This window comes from Malania oleifera, chromosome 1, assembly GCF_029873635.1.
Source record: "Malania oleifera isolate guangnan ecotype guangnan chromosome 1, ASM2987363v1, whole genome shotgun sequence".
Classification (NCBI taxonomy): domain Eukaryota; kingdom Viridiplantae; phylum Streptophyta; class Magnoliopsida; order Santalales; family Ximeniaceae; genus Malania; species Malania oleifera.
The window spans coordinates 112,547,863-112,575,019 of NC_080417.1; the positions used below are offsets into that span (position 1 = coordinate 112,547,863).

The 27,157-nt window shown below is 36.4% G+C and overlaps 1 protein-coding gene across 3 annotated transcripts in view; it reads left to right on the top strand.

Annotated features, from left to right (window-relative positions):
- The window catches only part of LOC131167121 (D-lactate dehydrogenase [cytochrome], mitochondrial), a 147,778-nt gene that overhangs the window by 44,427 nt on the left and 76,194 nt on the right, over positions 1–27,157 (top strand). For all 3 annotated transcript variants that reach the window (XM_058125947.1, XM_058125961.1, XM_058125954.1), the window contains exons 7-10: positions 12,569–12,629; positions 15,845–15,881; positions 15,956–16,017; positions 17,154–17,250. In XM_058125947.1, coding sequence (XP_057981930.1) covers positions 12,569–12,629; positions 15,845–15,881; positions 15,956–16,017; positions 17,154–17,250 — 257 coding nt within the window. The remainder of the gene's footprint in view (positions 1–12,568; positions 12,630–15,844; positions 15,882–15,955; positions 16,018–17,153; positions 17,251–27,157) is intronic.

Genomic DNA, 27,157 nt, shown 5'->3' on the forward strand with positions numbered 1-27,157 from the left:
CTACTTCTGGCCACAATGTTTTGTTTTTTGCTTCTCCAAGTCACCAAGTTTCCCTATACAATGGTGCAGTACTCGGAAGTGGACCTTTTATCTTCTGTTGATCCTTCCCAATCAACATCTGTGAAGACTTTTATTTCTTTGCTTTCACATTTTTTGAAGAATAGTCCTTTGTCTAGAGTTCCCTTGAGATATCTAAGAATCTTGTACACTGCTTCTAGGTGACTTTCCTTTGGTGCAAGTGCGATGTTGGGTCTAGTGTGTGATAAGTAAATAGTTTGCCAACTAATCTCTGATACCTTTCTTGTTCAACAGGTTTTCTGATGTCTTCTCTCCTTTTTCTTGCTTCAATGGGGGTATCGCTTGGTTTGCACCCAAGCATGCCAGTTTCAGTTAGGAGGTCTAGGACATACTTCCTTTGAGAAACACTGATTCCTTTCTTTGATCTAGCAACTTCCATCCCCAAAAAATATCGCTTTTGTCCCAAATCTTTTACCTCAAACTTAGTGGCCAAGACTTTCTTCAACTTGTCCATCTCTGCTATGTTGTCTCTAGTTAGGATGATGTCATTGACATATACAATCAGAATTGTATTCTTCCCATCTTTAGACTGCCAGAAGAACATAGTATGGTCTGATTGTCCTTGTCGATATCCTTGGCTCCTAATCATCTTTGTAAATCTATCGAACCAGGCTTTTGGAGATTGTTTGAGTCCATACAAGGACTTTTTGAGTTTGCATTCTTTGTTTTTTTCACCCCTTTTACAAAGGCCTGGTGGTATTGTCATGAAGACTTATTCTTCTAGTTTGCCATTCAGAAAAGCATTCTTGATGTCAAGTTGCTGGCATGACCAATCCAGGTTGGTTGCTAAGGCTAGGAGAACTTGGATGGTATTTAGTTTTGCCACGGGTGCAAAAGTCTCTGTGTAGTCAATGCCATAGGTTTGATTAAAACCTTTTGCAACAAGGCAGGCTTTGTACCATTCCACTACCCCATCAGCTTTGTATTTCGTAGTAAACACCCATTTGCAGCCCACTGGTTTCTTCCCTCTCGGTAGATTCATCACATCTCACGTTCCATTTTTTTCCAAGGCTTGGATTTCCTCCATAACTACCTCTCTCCATTCAGGGATCTCAAGGGCTTCTTGAATATTCTTTAGAATTTTTATCCTATCAAGAGTAGATGTAAAAGCACGACACCCTATAGACAAAGTATTGCAAGACATGAAGGAAATGGGATGGAGAGTACATGACCGAGTTTTTTTTTTTTCCTGAGAGCAATGGGTAAATTGAGATCAGCCTGCGCAGGTTTATCAAAGGAGGACTCAAGATTACTTGAAGACATTACCTGATCAGGAGTGGATGAAGACTCATGGTTGCTTGGATCTATCACCGGTTTTGACTCTTTTGGTGCCTCAGGTATGAGATTCTTTGTGTCCTTTAATTTTGGCTTTCTTGAGTAGACAGGTATCTCCTTGTTATATTGTTTTCCTGCATCTCCCCCTGAATTCAAGTTTTCTTCTATATTTGGTAGATTGGAAGCACTTTTCAAGACAAGCTCAGTGTTTGGGACAGGTTCAATGTTTGGGACATGCTCAGGTTTAGTAATAAAGGTATTGAAGTCAAAAACTTGAGCTTCTTTACTACTCAAAGTCTCCCCCTGAAGCGAGAGCTTTTGGAAGTAAGGAGTAGTTTCAAAAAAAGAACATTAAGACTAAAAAATACCCTTTTTGTTGCAGGATCATAAGATTTGTACCCTTTTTGGTTAGGAGAATAGCCAAGAAAGACACACTTGAGGGCGCGTGGATCTAGAGTATGTCGATAATGTATATGGACAAAAGCAGCACAACCAAACATTTTGAGAGATTTGAGCTGAGACGAGAGTTTGGAAAAAATGCCTGGAATTTTTGAAGAGGTGAGGCAAAAGAGAGAACTCGACTAGGCATTCTATTAATGAGATATGTAGCTGTGAGAATGGCATCACCCCGAAACATTTTTGGTATATTGGTAGTAAACAGCAATGCATGAGCTACTTCAAGGACGCATACCATTTTGTGTGGGTATGATTGAGAGTGCTAGACGGGCCCCATACATCACTGTGAATCATAGTAAATGGCGAGGTTAGTTTGTATTTGGACTTTGGGAAAGAAGTACGTTGGTGTTTTTCAATTTCACATATCTCACATTGAAAATCAAATGATGTTTTATTTAAACAAATGGAAGGAAGTAACTGTCTCAAATACTTGAAATGGGGATGACCCATTCTAAAATGCCATAACAAAATATTGCTATCCTTAGGAACAGATGCAGAATCACATATAGCAATTTGGCGTTGTTCACTCACATTAGCCTCCTTAAAGTAGTAGAGTCCCTCACACTCCTTATCACTGCCAATTGTCTTCCCTGATGATAGGTCCTAAAAAAAACAATGAGAGGGAAGAAATTTAGTAGAACAATTGGAATTCTTAGTTAACTGGCTAATGGATCGGATATTCCCTTTGCCTGCGACAGACGAGAGTGATCCATCTGCAATTTTAACTTTCAAATTTCCAGCACAGGGTGAATATGATGAAAAAAGATGATAGGCATCGGTCATGTGGTCAGAGGCACCATAATCAATAATCCAAGGAGTTTTGGATCTAGAGGTTATACTCAAGGCTTGCAAAAAATTACCTCTTTGGGCTAAAAAACCCGAAGAAATATTTGTGGAAGACTGACTCAAAGTCAGAAAGGTAGAGAACATCTTGTAGAGTTGTTCCAACTACTCAGAGTTAAATGCACCACTTGAATTGGAACTATTACTGCTTTTCTCCCTTTGAGGTCTCTCGGCTTGATTATCAATCGTGGTTTAGTAGCCCCGATTTTTGTTGCCTTGCTGTGGCTTCCGGTCGGCTGGTTTCCCGTGTATCTCCCCATATGTCTCCTTAGTGTGGCCAATTTTCCGATGGTGTTCACACTAGGGGCGTCTCTTCTGTTGTCTTGAACTAGATCCTGGAAGAGTTCCTCGAGATTCCAAGGCAGACATTTCTGGTCCAATATGGTCGGTAGAGATTGTCTCCTTCAGCATCACCTTACGCCTACTTTCTTCTCGTCTCACTTATGAGATAACTTCGCGTGTTGATGGTAAGGGATGACGACCTAGATTCTTCCACGAACATCATCACAGGCCCAATTTAAACTAGCAAGAAACTCAAACACCTGTTCATTTTCGAGGCGTTCCCTCTCATCTTCGAAACTTAGATCAAGTTCCTGCCAAGGAGCAGTCATCTCCATATAGTAATTCGTAACATCCCTTTCTCCCTACTTTATTTGCCATAGTTGCATCTTAAGCTCGAAGATTTGGGAAGAGTTCTTGGCGTCGGAGTATGTCTCATAGACGGCATCCTAGACTTCCTACGCTGACGGCAGGAAGAGATAAGTCCTCCTGATTGACGGCTTCATGGAGTTCACCAGCCATGCCGTGACCATAGAGTTCTTCAATTTCCATTTCTGAAAGGCGGCAGCTTCGGTTCAGGCAGGTCTTTGTGTCTAGCTAGACCGGTAAGAAATCCCAACTTTCCCTTGCCATTGATCACAAGTTTGATCGATTGTGCCCATTCTTGGAAATTCTCTCCATTCATCTTCTCCACTGTGAGCTGGAAGGACGAGTTGTCGAGTTCTATTGAGCCCATGGTGGAGATAGCTTCGTTTTCATCCTTGTGAGATTCAGAGGTTATCAAACCTCTGCTTTGGCCGGCAGTTTTCGCCATTGATAGCTAGGTTTAATCTCCTCGCTCCGATACCATGAAATCAGAATGAATGATTTTTGAATTTCTTGAGTTAATTCTGTACAATCACAACTCTCTATAAATAATACAAACCGTATATCAACAAGGAAAGAATTGCCCAAAATAGGAACATGAAATTTGCCCAAGTATTAGGCTAGAAATCCCTATACAATCTCTAGTATCATTAACCCATTATTCTCGGGATTCCTAATAATCCTCAAGATTTTACACTCTTGTAATATTGTTGCCTTGTGTATGTCATTCTCTTGTTACACACTTGCAAGACTTCTAACCAATGAGTTACATTGTGTGTGACATTGGCTTAACCAAGTGCGATTTGGTGCCATCACAATGTCAAGTTGTGTTGTGAGAACTTAGACTTTGTGACAATAGCAATGCAAATAATCTCTTTAGATAACAAAGGTTCCATTAAAGTTTTAAAAAGTACCAAGTGATGGACAGCAAGGCATCCTCTACAAGAAGTCGAACACCACAAACCTCCAAAATCCCCAAAACATTGAGCTCAATAGAGAAGCAAGAGAAGCAACTGTCTCCCAAAGAAAAATCAGAGAAGTTCTCAGTCCTCTCAATCCAAAGAGTCCAAAAAATGGCATATGCTGCTCCAGTCCATAAAGTCCTCCCTCTTCTGCCCTTCCAAAACCCCTGAAACCAACAAATTATCATAAACATTTTGCATGAACGCCCATGCCTCGCTAAAATAAGGAAACAGAGCATTCCAATGGTATCTCGCCATCCCACAATGGAGAAAAAGATGGAATTTAGTCTCCTTTGACTAACATCACAGCATATAAGCATATGGTCATGGTTTGAAATCGCGGTTGCGGGTAACGTCGCGAAACGGTCGCGGGTGTCGCGGGAGACGCGGGTGTTACGTAACGGGAAGCGGGCGTAACGGTCGTGAATTTTTTTCACACATGCACAACCATGCCAAAATTAAAAAATAAGCATGAAATCCATTAATACATGATTTTTAATGAATTTTGAAGGCTTTCATTCACCCTACAAATGCTTTTTAATAGGCATTATGATTTTTATATTAATTTTAGTGCGCTGTTTACAAAAAAAAGCATATTTTTTTATAGTTTACATTAGTTTAATGAGTAAAAAGATGTAGAAATGTAAGAATCAATTAATTAAAGTCATAAAGTTACTAAAAATGAATCAATACTCAATAGACTTAATACTCAATATACACATTACAGTGATTACACATACATGAATTTAAAAAGTGATTAATATCAAATATCAATAAATAGTTGAAAATACATGAATACAATATTACAAATTTATAACATAACACGTCACCACCAAAAAGAATGACGTGGAGGGTCTTCATAATTTGCATTTGTATCTTGAGATTGGGATGGGAAATTATCTCCCCATCCTTGTGGAAATACATAGTTAAATGAACCCAAGTTTGCGTCATTTTGTTGTTGCTCTTGAAAATGTACTGGTGATGAAAATTCTCCTGAATAATGTCTATAAGTTGGGGCAGGGGCTGGCTCTGGGTAGTGTATAGAAGAAGACTCACTAGATCCTGAGATTCCTGATCCACTAGGATAAAAATGTGAGTCACGAGATGCATAATGTGGATATGCTGGATGAGATCCATATGATTGTGATGATGAACCATCTAAACCAAAGTCGCCAAAACTACGAACCACACCATATGAATCTTCAGTAGAATCGCTAGGGTCACCACGAGCACTCCTTCTCCTGGGTTGTGAAGATTGGTTCCCTGGAGGAATACCCAAGTCATAATTTTCAGGTATGTCATGTAGTCCATAAGGATCAGAAGGATATATATCCCTTCCAAATGATGTCCCTGTATCATATCCATAATTATATTCTACACCGCCGCCTCCACCACCACCACTGCCACCCCCCCCAACCCCAGCTCCAGCACCACTATTACCATCATCATCACTTGGTGGGCTCAAACCAAGATTGTCATCACTTTGTGTGCGTTCAAGACTTGAACTTGAATCATCATGCGCGTTTATTGGTGGTTGATCACCTCCTTCTGTAGTACCACCAACCTCTTCATTTAACCAATTTGAATTGTCCTGACCGTCGAGTAGTGGTGTCTCTCTCTCCTCTAACCATTGACTTAAAGGATCATCTTCTTCGAAAATGTAGTCCAAATTGATAGGATTGAAACCCTCTTCAATTTCTCGTTGGCTTCTTCTCATTGTACGTCTTAACTTTAACCTCATGTTGTAATGTACGAAAACAAGTTTTTGTAGTCTCATGTACTTTAATCTATTTCTTGTTTTCGTATGGATGAGGCTAAAGGTGTTCCAATTACGCTCAAAGTTCGAAGCTGATGTGGTCTGGCTAAGAACTCTAATTGCTATTCTTTGGAGCTTAGGAGCACACAAGCCATAATGAATCCACCATTCAGCTGCATGAATAATTAAAAAGAGTTTTATGTTAGTATAGCGTATTTCAAAAGTCAAATTTGAATACAAAGAGAGAAAATAGAGTAATTCTCTATTATTTAGCTATATAGCCATATTTACCAGGATTTGTTTGTTTTACTGCCCTTTGAGCCAACGGGGTTCCAAAAGTCTCCTGCCTATCTCGATATAGCAACAACTAAAAAAGGATGATTGTGAAATATAATTAATTAATTAGATATATTAATAATTATTCTTAAAAGTATTACAAAATACTAGAACAATTCATTATTCAATTTAATGGAACCAATACTTACTTGATTAATAGCCCGAATTTGAGTATCTATATCGGGTACCAACTTGGTTATCACTTTTTTAACTCCATCCATGACTTTTCTAGCAACTTCAGGAGAGGGTGGGGCACCATAAAGAAATTGTGGGTTCAAAAAATACCCTACAATTAAATTTAGAAACATATTAATCAATAGTTTTCTAATGCAACTATGCATAATTTAAATGTTAAAATAATAAGAAATTGTATTTGATTTACACTTACCAGCAGCGTGCAAATCTTGGTGCAACTGAAAACTCCACCGGTTGTCAATAATTTTCCAATAGTCTTTGTAAAACCGGCAATCTTTTTGAATGGCCAATTTCGCCCTATCAATTGCCTTGTATATGAAGCCCATGGTTGGTTTTTCATCACCATCAACCAATTTAAGAACTTTCACTAAAGGTTCTTGCACTTTAATTATATCAGAGGCCTTTCGCCAAAACTCTTTGCGTAAGATAATTTTCTTCGAATCATATGCTGGGCCTGATTTTGCCATTCCAAATCTTGAGTTTTTCCAAGCATCAGATGTAAACATTTCCCTTAGTGCTTGTTTATGCCTGACAATAGTCTCCAAAGCAATGAAATTTGTGGCAAATCGAGTGATGGCAGGGCGAAGTAACTCTCTATTATTTGTGAATTTCTTCATAAAATTCACTGTCCATGTGTGGTTGTAAATAAACGAGGTTATTGTTCTTGCATCTTCTAAGACCTTCTTCACGTTACTTTTCTTACCAATATCTTCAAGAATAAGGTCTATGCAATGAGCTGCATATGCTGTCCAATAGAGATTGGGCCTCTTCTGCATTAATAATTTTCCTCCTGCCTTCATTGCAGCTTCATTATCAGTCACTACTTGGACAACATTCTCCTCTCCAATTTCTTCAACCACCTCGTCCATTAATCTGAAAAGAAATTATAGATTCAATAATTATTACTATTTAATTAAAAACATGCATGTTCATAATACTATTTGCATATACAATTAAAATTAAAAAATTACCTGAAATAATATTCAGTTGTTCTGCTTGGTACATTAGAGGCATCAACTGATTTATGAAACACGGTGCCTCTATCGCAATAAACTAAAAAGTTTATAATGTGTTTTCTAGTTGGTCCTGACCAACCATCACACATAAGGGTTACACCTCTCTCCTTCCAAATTCCAGCAAAAGAAGCTATATAATTTTTCATTTCTTGATACTCTTGCTCCAAATAAATTTCAGATATCTCATAGGGTGATGGACCCTTCACCCCCTTTCCAACCTTTGCAGCAATATCAAGCATAGGCTGCATAAATGGAGAGTCAGCTACATTTGCTGGAATCCGATTATAAATTAGGAATTTTCCAACTGCTTTTCCTAATTTACTTTTTAAACCTTTCAGTAACTTTGTGTTGATTTTTGGTTGTTTCGCACTCTTACTTCTTTCTAAAATAGGATCCATTGCCTTTAGTCTAGCTTCAGGGGCATCAGGATTGATCCATTGTCGTCCACTACCTCCAGCTTCTCGACCACTATAAGATCGAGCTCCTGCTCTATTGAAACCACTGGTAGCACCACTGCCAGAGCCACCTCCCTCTTCATAAATATTACCCCCTCTAGATGTTCTTGCTCGAAATCTTTGTCTCTCTTCCCATTGTTGCTGTGATCGTATGCTTTCTTGTCGAGCAAATCTCATACTTTCTTCTTCCAAGTCTTCTTCATCGCTCAAATTCTCAAAATCTCCTCTAATTTGGGCTTCTGCTTCTTCTTGCCTTTTTTGTTTATCTCTTTTCTTCTCAGCATACTGTTGTAGATGTTTCATCATTTGTTCTCTGACTTGTGTGGTCACATTTGAGCATCCAGCTACTTGACCTTTTTTATGTGCCAAGTGTTGTTTCAAGCGTGTAATGCCCCCTTTAATTATCTTCCCACATAACTTACACATAATAACATGTCTATTACCGTCCACCGCAGTACCAAAATGCCATCCAATATCCTCACTAGGTAAGTTCTCATTTCCTCTATCACGTGACATATTGATAGACTTAATTTGATGATCTCTACACAAAACATAGAGAAAATATAAAGTTAATACCTTTCTAAAAATGACAGGAATAATATTATAATTAGTAATTTAGTAAATATTAAATAATAAGTACTAAATAGTCCTTCTAATTTTAAATACTTATTACGTAAAAATAAAATATAATATTTGATTAAAAATAATAAGTAATGTTTAATTTATTTTGATATTTAAATAAGCAAAATTATAAAATATTAGATATTTTATTACAAAAAAATATATTCCTTTATCTTTAAAAAGGTATTTTCATTATTTTTTTAACTTGATTTTATTTTTATTTATAACTATAAGAAATTAACATTGTAATTTTAAAGGTGGAAAAAACTTGCTCTACTTTTATATACATCACAGCATCACTTATAGAGATCCATACAGTACAAATTTTCTATTTAATTTTTTAAGCATTTTCTCAATTTATGGATTAAAATAAAATTTTTCTATAAATTCCAGTAGTAAACTAGTAATTAGCAAAAATCTGAATTATTAATATATTAACTATTAGGTTAAAATGTTTTTTATTAAGTTATCAATATTTACTTTATTTGATAACTGAAAAACAAAAAATAGATCATGTAACGATTTATTTTACCTAATTTTAAATTTAACGTCAAAATGATGTTTTAAAACTTAAAAAATATTTATAAATAGGGAATATGTGATAAAACTAAATTTTCCTAATTACCTTTCAAAAAATATAAGACAATTAAAATATTTATAAATTAAGAAAATTTTATTTTACATAATTATTACTATTTTTTGATTTTTTACTCTATTAAATTACTCTTTTTTTAATTCAATTTAACAAACATAATTTACAACAAATTTTAATTAAAAATAAAACATAATAAAAAGTTTAAGATGTGGGAGATTTCTGATCTTTGAAAAGAAAAAAAAAACAAGAGCTGCATCTATAGGCAAGGCATAAGACTAGAAAAGAGTATGTTTTGTACTAATGTTGTATCTTGGAAGTCTGTAACCATAATACTATTAGTCTATTTCTAACGGTGTCAGCTTTCAAAAAATGTTAATGCGATACCATATAAATGAAATTGATATTGTATATGAATATAATAATTTACAACAAAAAAAATGCTGTTAGGGGAAATAATTATGCAAAATGTTGTTTTACTCAAAAATATAAAATAGCATAGAAATAGAACATGAGAAATTGTCCACTCCATATTTTTGGAATGCCATGTCATAGTCATTTATTTTAAAATAATATATATTTTATATGCAATGAAACCAAAAGGAAAGAAAGAATACGTAAAGAATGAATAAAAGTATGTTAATCAAAACAGAATATGACATGCTTAAATTGTTTAGGAACCAATCTGCATATTAAATGAATCTGAAATTTTAAAGCTTTTTACTCTATTAAATTCTTCTTTTTTTTTTAATTCAATTTAACAAACATTACTTACAATAAATTATAATTAAAAAAAAAAACATAATAAAATGTTTAAGATGTGGTTGTGGGTGTTGAGTGTTACTGAAATAAAGCTTATCTCATACGCGAGATGAGCAGAGGGCAGAGAGTCTGAGACTCTGAGTGAGACCGAGAGAGGGGAGGCGACTCGGAGGATGGAGGAGCCTCGAAGCCTCGAAGCTTCGTGCGACGACTGGCGGAGGGCTGGCTGGTGGCTGCGAGTGCGACGACGCCGACGACTGGTAGAGGGCTGGCTGGTGGCGGCGAGTGCGACGACTGGCGGTGGCGGATGAAGCTGCCTTCGGCCACTCTCAAGCTTCGAAGAACTTTGTTAGGTTCAGGATTCAGGAAACGAAGGCTGCGAAGATGAGTAACTCAGGCTTCGAAGGAGTGAAGGCGTGAAGCCTTCTTATAGCTTCAGCGGCTCGGCCAACAAAACTGCAAGTAAGTATTTTTGTTCTTTGAATGTTAGATTTAGGTAGATTGAATGGTAGATGGGTGCTTGGGACTCGGGAAAGGGGGAAAGGAACGCTGCGCAGCAGAAAGCAGATTCTGCAAGTTGTCGGTATGTAACGGTCCGTAACGGACTGTTACGGAGTGTAACGTAGGGGTAACGGCTGTTACGGACCGTTACGGAGACGTAACGGCCGTTACGGCTGTGAATTTTTTCCGAACCGCATTATCGGCCCGGATCGGTTTCGGAGCCCTTGATTTACGTTACGTATCGGCCGTTACGCTACGTAACGGCCGTTATTTAAAACCATGCATATGGTTGAGGGCCTTATAAGGTCTCCCTTATATTTAGTAAGTCATTCATATTAATTCACAGCTAGTGTTCATATGAGAGTCAAAATCTTAAAAGGAACCTTTGCTTGCTGTAAAAATTTATTCAAAGGGAAAGGATAGAAGTTGAAATTTTCAGAAGATGAGTGAAGAATGATTTACAAGAGAAAGATCACAAAGAATGCCAAATCCAAAGCTGAGGATCCCCTCTCATAGTGGGAAAAAAGAATCCAGCACACACCTAGTAATGAAGTAAGCTCATTGACCTTTTTTTAATAATAGCAAAAGAAATTCATTGATAGATTAAGAATGTACAAACAGGAGAATAATATATCTCCTTAATGAACTCTGAGTTACCCCAGAAAATGCAAAAAGGAAAAACCAAAAAGCACAAGAAACAACCAAAAGAGATCAGCATGCCTTATGAAGTCAACAAGGAATGCCAATTGTGCTGGATATCCAAAAAACTTGCCTCCTTGAAGTTTCTGTTACCCACACACCAAAGAGAAGCCAACTATTGAATCTTTTTCCAAACTAGCAGAAATGGCAACTTCTTCCCTGAGAAAATACGTGCGTTTTGCTCCGTCCACAGGCCTCAAAAAACTGCAAAGAAAGGTCATTGACCTCTCCTTATTTAGATTTCTGAAGAAATGGAAGTCCCTTGAAAGAGAGTCCCATGTGAAAAGAAAAGAAGGTTAAAATGGTGAATTATGAACTGTAGATCTAAAAAGACAAGGCACCAACATCTTGTTCACAAGATTTTGACTGACGTTCTTGCTAATAAGCTTTGTGGAAGAGAGGGGGGGGGGGGGTTGGCTAATCTTTGATATCCAGAGTGTTTTTATTAGAGGCAGATAAACCTTGGATGCAGCTTTGGTGGCTTATGAGACAGTTCATGATGCTCAAAGGAAAGGTAGAAAAATGTTTGTAGGTCTAGAAAGGAGTGAGGGCTGGGCTTGGGCAAATTGGGGCCTAAGAACATCTTGGCAGGAAGAGGTTATGGTTATTCTCTTTAATATTTGATTCCTTGTAGCATAAGATGATTTGTAGCATGAATGGGCTTCAACAAAATGAGTGGGATGCTAGAGAGCTTTACTGAATGCTCCTGCTAAAGTTTTTCTTGTATATTCAATAGCAAGCCTATGAAAGGTTGAGTTTGGCCTTTTCAATTCTTAGGTTTTGGATTTGAGATTAGCATATAGAGGGTTCATCGAATAAATACTTGTTTTCGTAAGTTCTAATTCTCCATTAACACTTTGTGAGTGAGTTCTTGCTTCTCATCCTCTTGTGCATGCACAAGTCTATATTTCTTTCTGATCTCAGTTACTTATTATTGTCCTGTGGACTACTTCAGTTTCTGTTGGTTAAATTTGTCCAAGGCTGCGAATTTGCTGCCATGTCATGAATTTCTAAGTATATCCTGCTGGTGCAACTGTGTAGAAAGTAACTTCTTCTTCTTCTTCTTCTTCTCTCTCCCTCCCTCCCTGCCTCCCTTTTTTTTATTATTATTATTTTTAATTTGAGTAAAGATGTGAAATAGAACATGAACCCTCTTTCTTTTTGGTTACAAAGGAAGTTGTAGTTTGGGATGGAGGTGACTAAAGCCACTGCTGTGTCAATGTCCTTTTTCTATACAAATTGTTGCTTTTAGTTTTCCATATCTTATTGGCCTGAAAACACAGTGCATGGTAATAGATTTAACTTCTCAATTGTTTAATCTTTTTCTCCATTTTTATAATTGAGTTGCGTACGTACTTTACAATGTTGACAAGCAGGGCCTGGTGCAACCATTGGGGGAATGTGTGCTACACGTTGCTCTGGTTCTTTAGCTGTAAGGTACTTGCATTGCTTCATTACCTATAACTCTTTATTTGTGAGCTTTTTTGTTCACTGTTGATTTATGACTGGTGTATATACTTCTGCAAACAAGGGAAAATAGTAGCACAATTTTACACTTGATAAAGTTTCTGAAATCTAAATTATATTTCTAGCTCAATCACAAGGTTTTCTTCATTTTCCTCTGCTTGTGTATTGAAGTAAGGAACATCTTTGTGCATGCATTTGATCTTTGCAGTTTAAATCTTACTAACAGATCATTATACTTGCAATCAACCAGACAACTACTAATTACTAATTCTGTACATCTAACACTTCATCTGGAGCATGGCAAGAGTTATACTCTTATTGGCTGTATCCTGGATGCACTAAGTTTACTTCTCCACTTTTCTGTTAAGTTAGTTTTGCTTTCTTTATGTCATTAATATTAGTATTATTTTTACTATGTAAACCCATTTAGGCTGGGCAGTGGATGCTATTTAATTCTCAATAGAATTTGTTCTATTGGATGCCTGCTTTATATTTTTTATCAGTAAATTCAAGAGGGGCATTAAGTAGCTGCCAAAACCCAAGTACAAATCAACTACAGTTCAAAAAATCAGTGAAGTCAAAACATAGCATGTACTTGCATGTCACAGTTACTAATATGCCAAAAAGTTAAGTATTCATTGTGCTGAACCAGAGACGTTTCCTTCCCTTTAAACTTCTATTTCTTTTTGCCTGCACTATCCAAGAAATAGTAATATGGATGAGCTGTGTAGTTTTTCTCATTTCTGTTCATATTGTAAATCCCAACCAAGCCCACAATTCCCCCACTTTAGGACCAAAAATATGCATAAGGAACACTGGTTAATCTTCCAACAACAAGAGGCACATGTTGCCAAATTTCATCCTGCTCTTTCCTTATGTTTTCACACCCCTACACATTCAACCTCATTAGCATCTTTCGTGACCTGTCCATTACCCAAAAGGCCATACTTGAAGCAACAACTTTCCTCCATGGGCTCACTTTTGAAACATGAAGCACCAAGTCCACTTACTGATATGGCTTTTGTTGAAACCACAGAGAGCTTTAATGGCCAAGCCCCCAAGTTCCAAGGGTTAGTTAACCACTTCCCTCTTGATCAAATGAACATAAGCTCATAAAAATTTTCCTTGCAAGAATCTCTTATGAATGTCTTTGAACCTCGTCCACTTTGAAATAGGGATGGGAAAGAGGGACATAAACTACATGGGCAGATTGGCCAAGGTACCTCTAATCATGGTCTTAAATTTCCCTGAAATCATTGAAATTTCCATCGAAATTTCTGCTTTCAATTGCCCTTGAAATCGAAATGGCAGTTGATCTCCTCGCATTATTTCCATCAAAATTTCAATGAATCATTCGAAATGTATTGAAATCTTGAAATTTAGTGAAACTTATTGAAAATTTGATTTTCAGAATGAGATTTCCTTGGAATTCTAATGTGTGAAATTTCTCTATTAATTTTTTTTTTAATTGAAACAAATGAATATAACAAGGGCTTTTGAAATTATATGAAAAAAAAATTAAACTGACAATAACATTTTATTTAACCATTCATGTCTAAATTATCATTATGTGTAATAAATAATATTTAATTGATTTATAATTTTCATTTATATTAACCAAATATGTTTTGTACACATATTATATTACGAATATGTTTAATAAATGTATCATATTACAACTATTGCAAGTCATGCACAACATAGTTGTATTTTTTTGTGTGTAATATATTATGTCCAAAACTTACATTATTATGTTTATTAACCATTTCTTGAGTTTCATAAAAGAATTCCATGCTTTACTACTAATTTTCATCCCTTTTTTCAAATCAAATCCAAATTAAAATCGAAATCGAAATTTCCTTACTGTTGGAGCTTCAAAATTTTAGTTGAAATTGAAATTTAAGGCCTTGCTTTTAATGAGTGTCAATATTCCTTTGGAAAGGAGGTTCCTCTACCACCTAGCTGGTTTTTCTCAAATTTCTTCACAATATGTTTCTGTATCCTTTCTTTGTTTAAACCTTGCCTCAAGAGGCTGCCTTGGGTACAACATAGGAAGAGATCCCAAATTGCATCTTAAAGTGTGAGGAAGTAACTGTTAGATCACTTTACCTAAAAGCTCAAGCAATTAGGTTGTGGGCCAACAATGTATAGCTTTCTCCGTTGGCGTTCTTTCCGATCTCTATGCATTTCACTGCTCCATTGGAAATTCCCTCTGCCCCTACCGTACTCCTGCTTGGTAGTTCCACCGCCCGTCCAGGGTTCAAGCTTTAACACTCCCTCGCTTGTGCAGCCCGACAGCTTGTGGAGAGATAAACATACAATAATAACACCCATTACAGGGAATAAATAAATTTTTAAACACCAAATAATAAATGGTGGCAAGGAGACTAGAAATCATGACTTCTGGTAACCAGCTTTACTATTAGGTTGTGGGGCAACAACGTATATCAGGCTTTAACAGTAACCTTCTGTCAAATCCTTCTCGCAAAGGGATTAATTTGCTTTTTCTTAAGTTGACCTTAAGCCTTCTTTATAAAGCTGATATCTATTTCATTTTTGTCAGAATAATTCTCTCTCCATGCACACTAGCTATTCTGTGGAATGTGTTTTTCTTTATCTTCCTTTCAGCGAAAGAGCCCTTGTTTTCTGCCTTCAATAGGTTTCTTCCAGCCCAATGACAATATAGAGCTCATTATCTATTCTATCAATTTCCTTTCTTCAAAATCCCTCCTTTTCTTCCTTCATGTCGAGAGTAGAAATTTCATTAAGAATTAGCTCCTTTTTAATCCTTACATCCCCTACATTTTATCTGATAAACCTTCAAAGGTCTTCGTCTCATACTTTTGACAACTTTCTGATTCGTTCTCCAGAATGCTATAGTGAAGCCATCCAGCCTTGGGGCTTTATCCCCAGTACAATTCCTGGTAAGTCAGAACCTATTCTTCACCAAATAGTCTTTCCAACTGAGAGGCTTTATCCCCACTAACTAATCTATACCTCCTAAAAGAGTTTTTTTTGACTGCTGGTTCTGAATAAGGTTTTGTAGATTCCTCTGAACAATTATTACCCCCCTCCTCCCATTGGAATTGAACTTCAAGTAATGGCTAGCTGCAACTGGATGCTCATATTTTGTGAAGGGATGGATCCAATCCCAAGGATTTGATAATTTTGTTCTTAGCTTGTAGGTATGGAACTATGCGGGATAATGTCATCAGTCTCAAGGTTTGCTATTTTTCACTCTGAAATATGATGTTGTTTGGCAATATGTGGTATGTCACATTTTGCTTATGCTGCAGGTAGTTCTTGCCAATGGAGATATTGTCAAGACATCATCACGTGCACGAAAGAGTGCTGCAGGGTATGTTCTTCTAATTTCAGTTTAGCTTATTTTTTAATTTTAGATCCTTTTTTTGTTTCATAGAGATAATTTTTCATTAAAAAATAGAAAAAGTTGAAAGGGTCCTTAAGTACTACAGAAGTAAAATTAAGAGAACCTCTACAGCAACATGACTAGTTAATTTTCTTAGCTGAGGTGAAAAAATCGTTAACTTCTACTTCGATGTTGGACATCTTTGCTGCGTTAATTGTTCATTGTTTTTCTTTTTTTTTTCTATTTTGTTTATTAATGATGGACTTCCTTGTCCTCTCTATTGGTTCTTTTTTCTTTAAGTTAATTTTCTTTTCTTGTTAAAAAAAAAAGTGAATCAGCCAAAATTCACATATTGTAGCTAAATATAAGAAAATTAGACTTCAATATTTAGGTTACTATCGGTGACTGCAGTATCTTGAACTAGTGATGGATGTGATGTATTGGGCAACTTCACTGCAAGTTTTTAGTTTACATTCGTTTCCCATTACCTTGGAGTCAAGTATTGCCTGTACTGGTAGCTACGAGTGAAGTATTGTAATTAATTGAGTGAAATATGCTGAATCAGCGCTGCTGTATCACACCAAAAATTTCCATTTGGATTATCAATATAGGTTCCATTTTTTTTTTTGGATTCTACTTAGGCCACGAACTTATCTTCTGGCCCCTTTTTCAAATTCCTTGTCTTATGTCTACACGTAAATGTTTGTGTGCTTTTAAGGCAATGGCCATTTGTTGTTATTTGAATTTCCTTTTAAAGTGAATGGATGACACGCCTGTTCATTTTGAGCTAGAGCTGTTCCAGATTGTATGAACAAATTTGTTATTTTATTTTATTTTATGTTTTCGGATTGTTATTTTAAATATTTGCAGTGTTTTCTTTTCCATATTCCTTAAGCTTTTGAAATTTTTATATTTGAATTTGGTTTAGTTATATTACACTGTAAGAATTCCAAGTTTCTCATGTTTTGGTGATGGTTGCCCATGATGCATGCACTTCCACACATTGGGGATTCACTTGCTTAGCTTGTAATTTTGATTCCACTTACTTTTCTCATGGCATGGGTAAGAGGATGAATTGTTTTAGCAAGATCATTTTGTTGATACTGAGGATGTGTGCTTTTTAGGTACGATTTGACCCGCTTGATGATTGGAAGTGAAGGAACTTTGGGTGTAATTACTGAAGTTACTTTACGTCTTCAAAAAATTCCGCAGTATTCAGTGGTACTTTGACATTTTCTTTGTTTTGGCCACTTTTCATCGTTGAATTTTCCTCTAGCTTGCTGTTATTGGTTCTCTCTTTCGCTTTTTTTTTAAAAATAAAAATCTTGGCTATAGGTGTTAAGGCTTGGCATATACATTGTACACCCACAGTCTAACAATTTAAGCTTTTTGGTAAAGTGGTAATCTAACACAGTATCAAGGCCATGGTTGCTAGGGGGACTTGGGTTTTAGTCTTGTAGCTCACGTTTATTGTTTGGTTGTTAAAAACTATCTTATTCTTTGTTATGGGTGTCATTGATGGATTGTTTATCTCTCCTTGTGCAACTGGGCTGCACATATGGTCCAATGTTAAGTGTCACGAGCTGAGTATTTCACACCTCTGTGAAGGGCCTTGCGGCACTAGCTAAAGCATTTTTGCTTAATTGGTAAGCCAAAAGTTTACCGTGGTTTACTAGTAGAACACATTCATAGCAGTTGAATGAAATGTAAGCAGAAGCCGTAAGCAATTTGTGAAAGTAATTACAAGCAAGCAGTAAACAACAAAGCAATGCAATTGATTAAGCAACACTCCTGTTAACCACGTGTGTCTAGCGAGGGAAGCTAGTAGGCTAAACACGAATACAATGACTAGTGAGTTTTACAAGATTAATTAACATGATTAAAGAGCTTTTTGTGCTATTCTAGCTCTGGCACTAATAACATCAATTTGTCTGGGGAGTCATACTCCTATTTTTACACTAGGATAGAAATACCCTTAAAGCAATAAACTAATTCTAGTATTTACTTGATGGAAACTCATCCCACGCACACGAGACAAAGTTATTATAGGCAAGCATAATACCTTGAACAAGCTTGGCTTGTAATGCTCCCCCACTTATGTGGTTGACGTCCTTGTAGACTCAAATATAGGTAATTTTGAACTTTGTCCATGAACGGTTGCATGTATTTTGTAGAAATCCAACTAATTTCTTCGTCTCCAAGGCCTTCCCACTTCATTAAGAACTTGTGCTGCTTCTTCCTTGATGATATAAACTCTTTATGTGCAAGGATGACTTCAACTTCTCTTCTATTAGCTTGTGCTTTCTTCATTGATGCTCTAGTTGACCGAATTTTGCTTGGATCTTTGGTGTCGGCGTTGAATGGCTTGAGGCAGTTGACGTGAAACACAGATGCACTTTCGTCCAAGTTGGAGGATCAATCTTGTAAGCGGTGTTCCCGCCTTTGGCCACGATGGGGATTGGTCCTTCATATTTGCGAAGTAGTCTCCTATCTTGACCTCGCAGTGACTTGATCTGTTCAGGATTGAGCTTAACAAGCATCAAGTCCCCTGCATTGAAGTGCAACGGTCTTCTCCCTTGATTGCCCACTTCTTCATCCGCTTTGAAGCTTTCTTTACGTAGGCTTAGGCAATCTTTGCATTGTGTCTCCGTTCTTTGGTGAAGATGTATGCTCTAGGACTCTTTCATCTGTGCAACTCATCCATTGTGTGAGGTAACAACGGTTGATGGCTTGTAAGGAGCCCCAAAGGACTCTTGTTGGTTGTTGAGTTCTTGCGGCCATTAAAAGAAAACTGAGCCACATCAAGTAGTTGCACCCAATTCTTATGGTTGGCGTTGATGAAATTGCACAAGTACTCTTTTAGTAGCTCGTTGAATCTCTTGCTTGCCCATCTGTCTATAGGTGATAAGTCAAATAGATGTCAAGTTGTGAATCAAGGATTTTAAAAAGTTCTATCTAGAAGTGCCAGTGAATCTTGAGTCTTGGTTACTAGCACCTCAATATTTCAAAATATGTTTAAAAAATAATTGTGCTGTCTCCTCTGCCGAACAATGCTCAAGTGTAGGTATGAAGGTACCGTACTTCAAAACTTGCCTATGATTACGAGTATAAAATCTACGTCTCCCACTTTAGGTAGGTTGTTGATAAAGTTCAGTGAGACACTCTCCCACGGTTTGGTTGGTATTGGTAGGGGGTCCAACAACCTTGTAATTTTCCACTCCACCTAGTCTTGTTGGCAAATGAGACAAGTTTGGGTATAATTGACCACATCATCACACATGTGCGGCCAATAATACCTCTGCTTCAGCAATGTCATCCTGGATGTCTTGCTCACATGGTATCATGACACTCTTTCAGCTGTGTTCCTTAGATCTTGAGCTCATGGCACAAAAAGCTGGTTACCATGTGTCATCAGCAATTTGTGCTCCATCTAGAATTGGCATGCTTTGCCCTCTTCCGTTAGTTTCATGAGGTTCTGGGCCACTGGATCTTTTGGCAAGGTTCTCTTAGATGTGCTCTTGCATTATCATGGTAATTGTAATTATTGTCGAGTGTGTTACCATTTACAAGGCCGCTAGCTCGGCCTTCCTGCTCAGTGCATTTGCAACTTGGTTCATCCGCCTTGCCTTGTGCTTAAACAAGAACTCAAACTCTATTAAGAATTCATGCCAATGACCCTGGGGGTGATAACCTTGGCTGGGTAAAAAAATGATTGACAACCGAGTTACTTATTTTAACCACAAAATTCGACCCAAGTAGGTAATGTTGCCACATGCAAAGACAGTGAATCACCACTAGCATCTCCTTCTCTTGAGCTGTGCACCCGTTCAACTTCACTAAGCTTACGAATCTTATACGCTATAGGATGTCCCTCCTATAACAAGACTCCTCCAAGTGCATAGTCCGATGTATCTGTCTATACCTAGAAGGGTTTGATGATGTCTAGAAGAGCAAGGATCATATCTATCATCATGACATCCTTCAAGTTTTCAAAGGCTCACTGACACTTCTCTATCTAGTTTCCTCCTGACTTTTCTTCAATAGTTTAGTTAAAGGAGCAGTTCTCCTCGAATACCCCTCTACAAACGTCCTGTAGTAGTTGGTAAGTCCTTGAAAGGAACAAAACTCCTTCACCGTCGTTGGGATCTTCCAGTCTTCAATGGTTCTTACCTTTTCCATATCCATCCTGATATGACCTTGTTCGATCGCATGACCAAGGAATTATATGCTCCGCTAAGCGAAAGAACACTTCTCTTTCTTCCCATACAAACCGTTCTCCTTCAACCTATTGAACACCTTCCATTGATGTTCTTTTTGTTCCTCAAGAGTGGAACTGTATACGACTATGTCATTCAGTTATACCATGACAAACTTGTCAAGCTACTCATGAAATACTTGGGTTGTCAAGGTGCAAAATGTCGTAGGTGAATTCGTCAGCCCAAATGACATCGTCAAGAACTCATATGCTCCATACAATGTTACACAAGTTATTTTCCATACATCCCCCATCTGCTATCTTTACCTGACAATAGCCTAACCTCAAGTCAAGTTTTGAGAAGTACTTTGCTTGAATAAGCTAATCAAACAAATAAGCAATCAATATGAATATGGCATTTGTTGCGCATTGTCACCTTGTTGAGTGCACGGTAGTCCACACATTTGCATGCTCCCATCATGTTTCCTTTAAAACAACAATGACGCTCCGAACAGTGCTTTGGAAGGACGTATATATCTCGTTTCAAACAATTCATCAAAATTTTTTCTTAGCTTCACTAGCTTTGGAGAAGCTATCCCGTATGGTCCCTTAGCAGGCAGCTGTTGGCCTAACATGGCTTTCGAATCTTATTTTGATGATAACAAATAAAAGATAATTTAACAAGTTATGGTTTAAGTGATGATATTTCAAGAAACCTAGCATGACAAGTTCAAAAGGTTCAAGATCACAAGTACCATAAAGCTATACTTCATCAACAAGGTGATCAATATTAAAGCTCAAGAGGTCCAAGATGATCAAGGCATATGGAAGCTTAAAGCTCAAGACAAAGAGGACTCAAAGCAAAGATATGCATGAAGATTTCAAGATTAGAGAGTTTTAAAATCTTTAGGAAGTCTTATGTAAGTACTTCATTTGAATATCAAGTTGAATACTTTGAAGCTCATTAGAGTTTATAATGGACTTAGAGACCTTATTTTGAAAACTCCGGAAAATACTTTTTAAAAGTATCAAAGCAAGATGGCTAAAGGTTTTGAAAACAAACTTAAAAAACAGCATTTTTATCTGTTCAGGTGACTGACCCGTGTTTGGTTAGGCGACTGACAAATTTATTGAGTTTAATTTGAACAGGTAGTGAAGGATCAGGCGATTGACCCCTGGCACCTTAGGTGACTGACCTTGTTTTTGACCTGAAGAATACATTGTGTTCAAAGGTCAGGCGACTAACCCCGATGGGTTCAGGCGACTAACCCTCGTAACGGCTAGTTTTTAAACAGCTTTTAAAATTCAAATTTTGAGTTGCTTGTGCCCAAACTTCGTATAAACTTGGGAAACACTCCAAGTAACTTGGGCAACATGAATTTATACCTTTTTGAGCCTATAAATACATGGTTTCTCAAATCAAATTAGACACCAAGAATTGAAAATCTGTTTCAAGCTATATTGCTCATACTCTCTCAAAACCCTCTTGCACTCATAAACTTGCTGAGATTTTCTGAGATATTCCGAGTCTTTTATCACTGATCTGAGAGCAAATCTTCTGAGTTCTGATTCGAAGCAAAGGAAGAATTCCGGTGACATATTCTTTGAGCTTCAAATTCATTATTCTTTGATATTTACTTTGAAGTATTAGCTGTGCTTTATCTTGTACTAGCCAGCTCTATTTGAGAGTACTTCTTGTACACAAGAATTCTTTCTTGTTTCTTTGTTTTCTTGACGGTTCAGGGTTATTGGATTATTGTACCAAGCATGTGGTATCGCTTGGAGACACGGCTCCACCCTAATTGAAGGAGGGATTGTAATGGTTTGCTTCGCCTGTAAAGAAGCGTTATAGTGAAATCCTTAGGTGGTCTTGCCTAAGGCGAGGACGCAAGCTGGTATAAGCCGAACCTCGTAAAAGCTCGGTCTCACTCTCTACCCTTACTCTTTAATTTTTCTGCATATATAAATTATAAATTGCGTGATTGTGTATCTAAGTGCAGGAAGCTGAAATATTGAGATTGAGAAACTTTTAATTAAAGGGAGTACTTTGTTTGATCTTTTGCGGAAACCTTAAAGGGAGTACGTTGATTAATCGCTTGCAAAAACCTTGGTTAAAAGGAAGTGCATAAAATTCATAAATACAGGGCCTTTATCAAACTCTATTTTGAGTTGTTCAAACACTGAATCGTGGAAGTGCTGTTGCAGCTCATACATTGGTTAAGTAACTTGTGATTGGTAAATGGATTGATTGGGTATTGATTGACATTGTTGAAAGTATTACATTAAAAATCATTGGTTTGTGTTGATATTAATTAAATCAATTCATTGATTAAGTGTGGATTGTGACTGGCTTAATTAAGCATTGAAAATCAAATCATTTTTGTGTGATTGCTAAATATACAATAAAGTGGGTATTTGTAAAAAGAGTTAAAAAAAATTTAAAAAAAAAACCCAATTCACCCCCCTCTTGCGATTGGACCTTAGTTTTCAATTGGTATAAGACCGGGGTTATAACAAGTCTTAATTAGAAGCTATACAGAGATCTAAATGACACACATAGGCTTAGCTCCCTTTGGTGAGGGTCAATCCTTAACTAGACCTCCGATATTTTGTGGTCTTAACTATACTTTTTGGAAACAAAGAATGAAAATCTACCTTCAAACTATGGAGTGGAAAGCATGGAGGGTTGTCACACATGGTGATCTTATCCCTACCAAACTTGTATATGGAAAAGAAATACCCAAAGAAGAAAAAGACATGACCGAAAACGATCATAAGATGTTGCAAGTTAACTCAAGTGCTATAAATGCTTTGTACTGTGCTCTTGACATAAATGAATTCAATAGGTCGTGGCATGCAAAACAACAAAAGAGATGATGGGACAAACTAGAGGTAACCTATGAAGGTACCGTTGATGTGAGAGATAATAGAATTGAAATGCTTACTAGTGAATATGAAGCTTTTAGGATGAATCCAAATGAATCTATTACAAATATGTACACTAGGTTCACTCATATCATAAAGTCCCTTAATGCCTTAGGGAAAACCTACTCTACTTATGAGATGATCCAAAAAATCCTTAGAGGTCTTTCACCCATTTGGGAACCGAAAGCCACAGCTATGATAAAAGGAAGAAACCTTAAGAATACCTCACTAGATGAACTGATTGGATCCCTTCTCACCTGTGAGATGGCTATGAATGAAAGGAATGCTGAAAACAAAAACAAGAAATTTGTAGCCCTTAAGGCAGCTAAAGAAAGCTATAGTGAAGAAGAGGAAGATGTAAGTGAATTAGATGCTGAAGAACTAGCCTTCATTACTAAATGACTTGGAAAATTCTTTAGAAGAAATAAGAAGTTTGCTAGAAAGTTTAGAGGTTCAAAATTTGAAAAGGGAGAAACAAGTAAAAAGGAAAATAAGAGTAAGAATGAACCCCCTACTTGTTACAATTGTAAAAAGGTTGGACATGTTAAACTTGATTGTCCACAACTGAAGAAAGACAAGAAAAAGAAAAAGAAGGCAATGAAAGCTACTTGGGATGATACAAGCTCAAGCGAATTGGAGAACGAATCAAGTGAGCAAGAGATGGCCAATAGGTGCTTCATGGCTCATAATGATGAGGTAAATTCCTACTATAGTTCATCCGAAGGATCAAGTGATGAATCGTGTAGTGATTCATGTGATAGTATGCCGTCATACAAAGAAATTCAAGCTGAATTATTTGTCCTGCATAATAGGTTCATAAAAGTAACTAAAAGGAACATTGCCTTAAAAGAACAAAATGAATTACTTAAAAATCAACTAGATACATCAAAATTAGTTGAAAAAGAGAAAAACTCACATATTGATGAGCTTGTTTAGAAAATAAATGACATATCTCAAGATTTAGTTAAATTACAAGTAAATGGTGAAAGCAAGAAAGACTCATAAATAAAAGACCTTAAAAGTAAAATTGAAGACAAGGAGAAAATCATTTACAATTTTACTAAAGGAAAGGAGAACTTTGAAAAATTGTTTGGAAAACAATAAATGTCATTAGATAAAGAAGGAATAGGATTTAATGGAATTGAGAACAAAAAGAAGAAGAATCTTTATATAGGATACTTTGTTAAAGAATCAAAGCATTATGCAAGCACATCTTTAACTAATATTTATCAACACCCCACATACTTCTTATGCAAGAAAAAGGGACACATAAAATTTGATTGCCATTTAAAAGAAAGAATGTGAGAGTCAAGAAAGTTTGGAGAATTAAGGAAAACAAATATGAAATAAAGAAACCTAAGAAGGTTTGGCTACCTAAGAGTAACGTATTGAACCATTCTTGTAGGTTTGCCTTAGGACAACCACATCTAAAGACAAATGGTACTTGGAAAGTGGGTGTTCTAGGCACATGACCGGGGATAAATCCAAGTTCACCTTATCAAGGCTAAAAGATGGTGGATACGTTACATTCGGAGACAATGCCAAAGGCAAAATCATTGGGATCGGTAAGATAGGTAAAGAACCTTCACTCACCATTGATGATGTGTTATTGGTAGATGGATTAAAACATAACCTATTGAGCATAAACCAATTTAGTGACAAAGGATTTGATGTAATTTTTATGCAAGACAAATGTACTGTTGAAGATAGAGAAAAACAAAATATTCTATTCACCGCTAGAAGAATCGACAATGTATATTGCATGAATTTTGAAAAGTTAAAATCTCAAAACATCACATGCTTAGCAACTATGAATGAGGCAAGTTGGTTATGGCATAGAAGGCTAGGTCATGCTAGTATGGACTTACTATCAAAACTAGTTAAGAAGAACTTAGTAGGACTACCTAGTACGAAGTTTGTTAAAAATAAAATTTGTAATGCTTGTCAATTAGGAAAACAAACTAAGACTAGCTTTAAGAAGAAGAAACACATCTCCACTAGCAAGCCCTTAGAGCTTATTCACTTAGATTTATTTGGTCCCACTGGGACTCAAAGTATAGGAGGAAAGCAATATGCTTTCATCATTGTTGATGACTACTCTAGGTTTACCTAGGTACTCTTCCTAGCCTCAAAAGATGGAGCATGCAATACATTGATAAACTTGTGTAAAAGACTTCAAAATGAAAAAGGCTATGGTGTCTTAAACATTAGAAGTGATCAAGGAAGAGAATTTAATAGTAAAGATGTTGAAAATTTTTGCAATGAATATGGAATTAGACATAACTTTTCAGCACCTAGATCTCCACAACAAATGAAGTTGTTGAAAGAAAGAATAGAACCCTTCAAGAAATGGCTAGGACAATGTTAAATGAAAACAAACTACCTAAGTACTTTTGGGCCGAAGTGGTTAATACCATATGTTATGTTATAAATAGAGTGTCCATTAGATCAAGCCTAAATAAAACTCCCTATGAATTATGGAAAGGAAGAAGACCTAACATAACTTACTTTCATGTTTTTGGATGTAAGTATTTTGTACTTAATGACAAAGATGACTCAGGGAAATTTGATGCTAGGTCAGATGAAGGTATCTTTCTAGGATATGCAGCAAGTAGCAAAGCTTTTAGAATCTATAATAAGAGAACACTAACAATTATTGAATCAATCCATGTAACCTTTGATGAATCTAATCCTTTTACAAAAGAAATTGAGAATGAAGAAAAAGATGATACTTCACAAAAATTAGAAGATCTAGAAATCAAAGAAGAAAAAGAAGAGAAAAATGAAGAAACTCCAAATGATGATCCTATAGAAAATTTTGAATTGCCAAAAGAATGGAAATATGTAAGAAATCATCCTAAAGATCAAATCATAGGAGAACCTTCTCGAGGAGTAACTACTTGATCATCATTGAAGAACTTATGTAATCACTATGTATTTTTTATCACAAGAAGAACCTAAAAACATAGAAGAAGCTTTAAGTGATGATTCTTGGATAATAGCTATGCAGGAAGAGTTGAATCAATTTGAAAGAAATAGAGTATGGAAATTAGTTCCTAGACCCGTTGACCAATTAATAATTGGAACTAAATGGGTATTTAGGAATAAAAAGGATGAAAATGACATAGTTGTAAGAAATAAAGTAAGACTTGTAGCTCAAAGATACAATCAAGAAGAAGGAATAGACTATGATGAGACTTTTGCTCCCGTAGCAAGAATGGAAGTTATTAGAATGTTGTTAGCGTATGCATTTCATAAAGAATTTAAACTATATCAAATGGATGTAAAAAGTGCTTTTCTAAATGGTTTCATAAATGAAGAAGTTTATGTGGAACAACCTCCTGGTTTTGAGGACATAAACAATCCCGATCACGTATTTAGATTAACAAAAGCATTGTATGGGTTAACACATGCTCCTAGAGCTTGGTATGAGAGATTGTGCGGATTCTTACTAGAAAATGGCTTCTAAAGAGGAAAGGTGGATAGCACATTATTCATAAAAACAAAAAATAAAGACATGCTATACAAATCTATGTTGGTGATATTATATTTGGTGCTACAAATGATGAATTATGTAAGGAATTTGCAAGATGTATGCAAGAAGAGTTTGAGATGAGTATGATGGGCGGCAAGTTAAATTACTTTCTAGGATTACAAATCAAGCAAGCTAAAAATGGAACGTTTATAAATCAATCAAAATATATAAGAGACATGCTTAAAAAGTTTGACATAGAAGGAAGTAAGCCCATAGGAACCCCCATGAGTACCTACATAAGTCTTGACAAGGATGAAAAGGGAAAATTAGTAGATATGAAACACTATAGAGGTATGATAGGAAGTTTGTTATATTTGACAGCTAGCAAACCGGACATAATGTTTAGCGTATGTATGTGCGCCCGGTTTAAATCAGCTCCTAAGGAATCCCATCAGATAGCTGTTAAAAGAATTCTAAGATACTTGATAGGAATAATTGATTTAGGACTTTAGTACCTTAAGGACACCGGATTT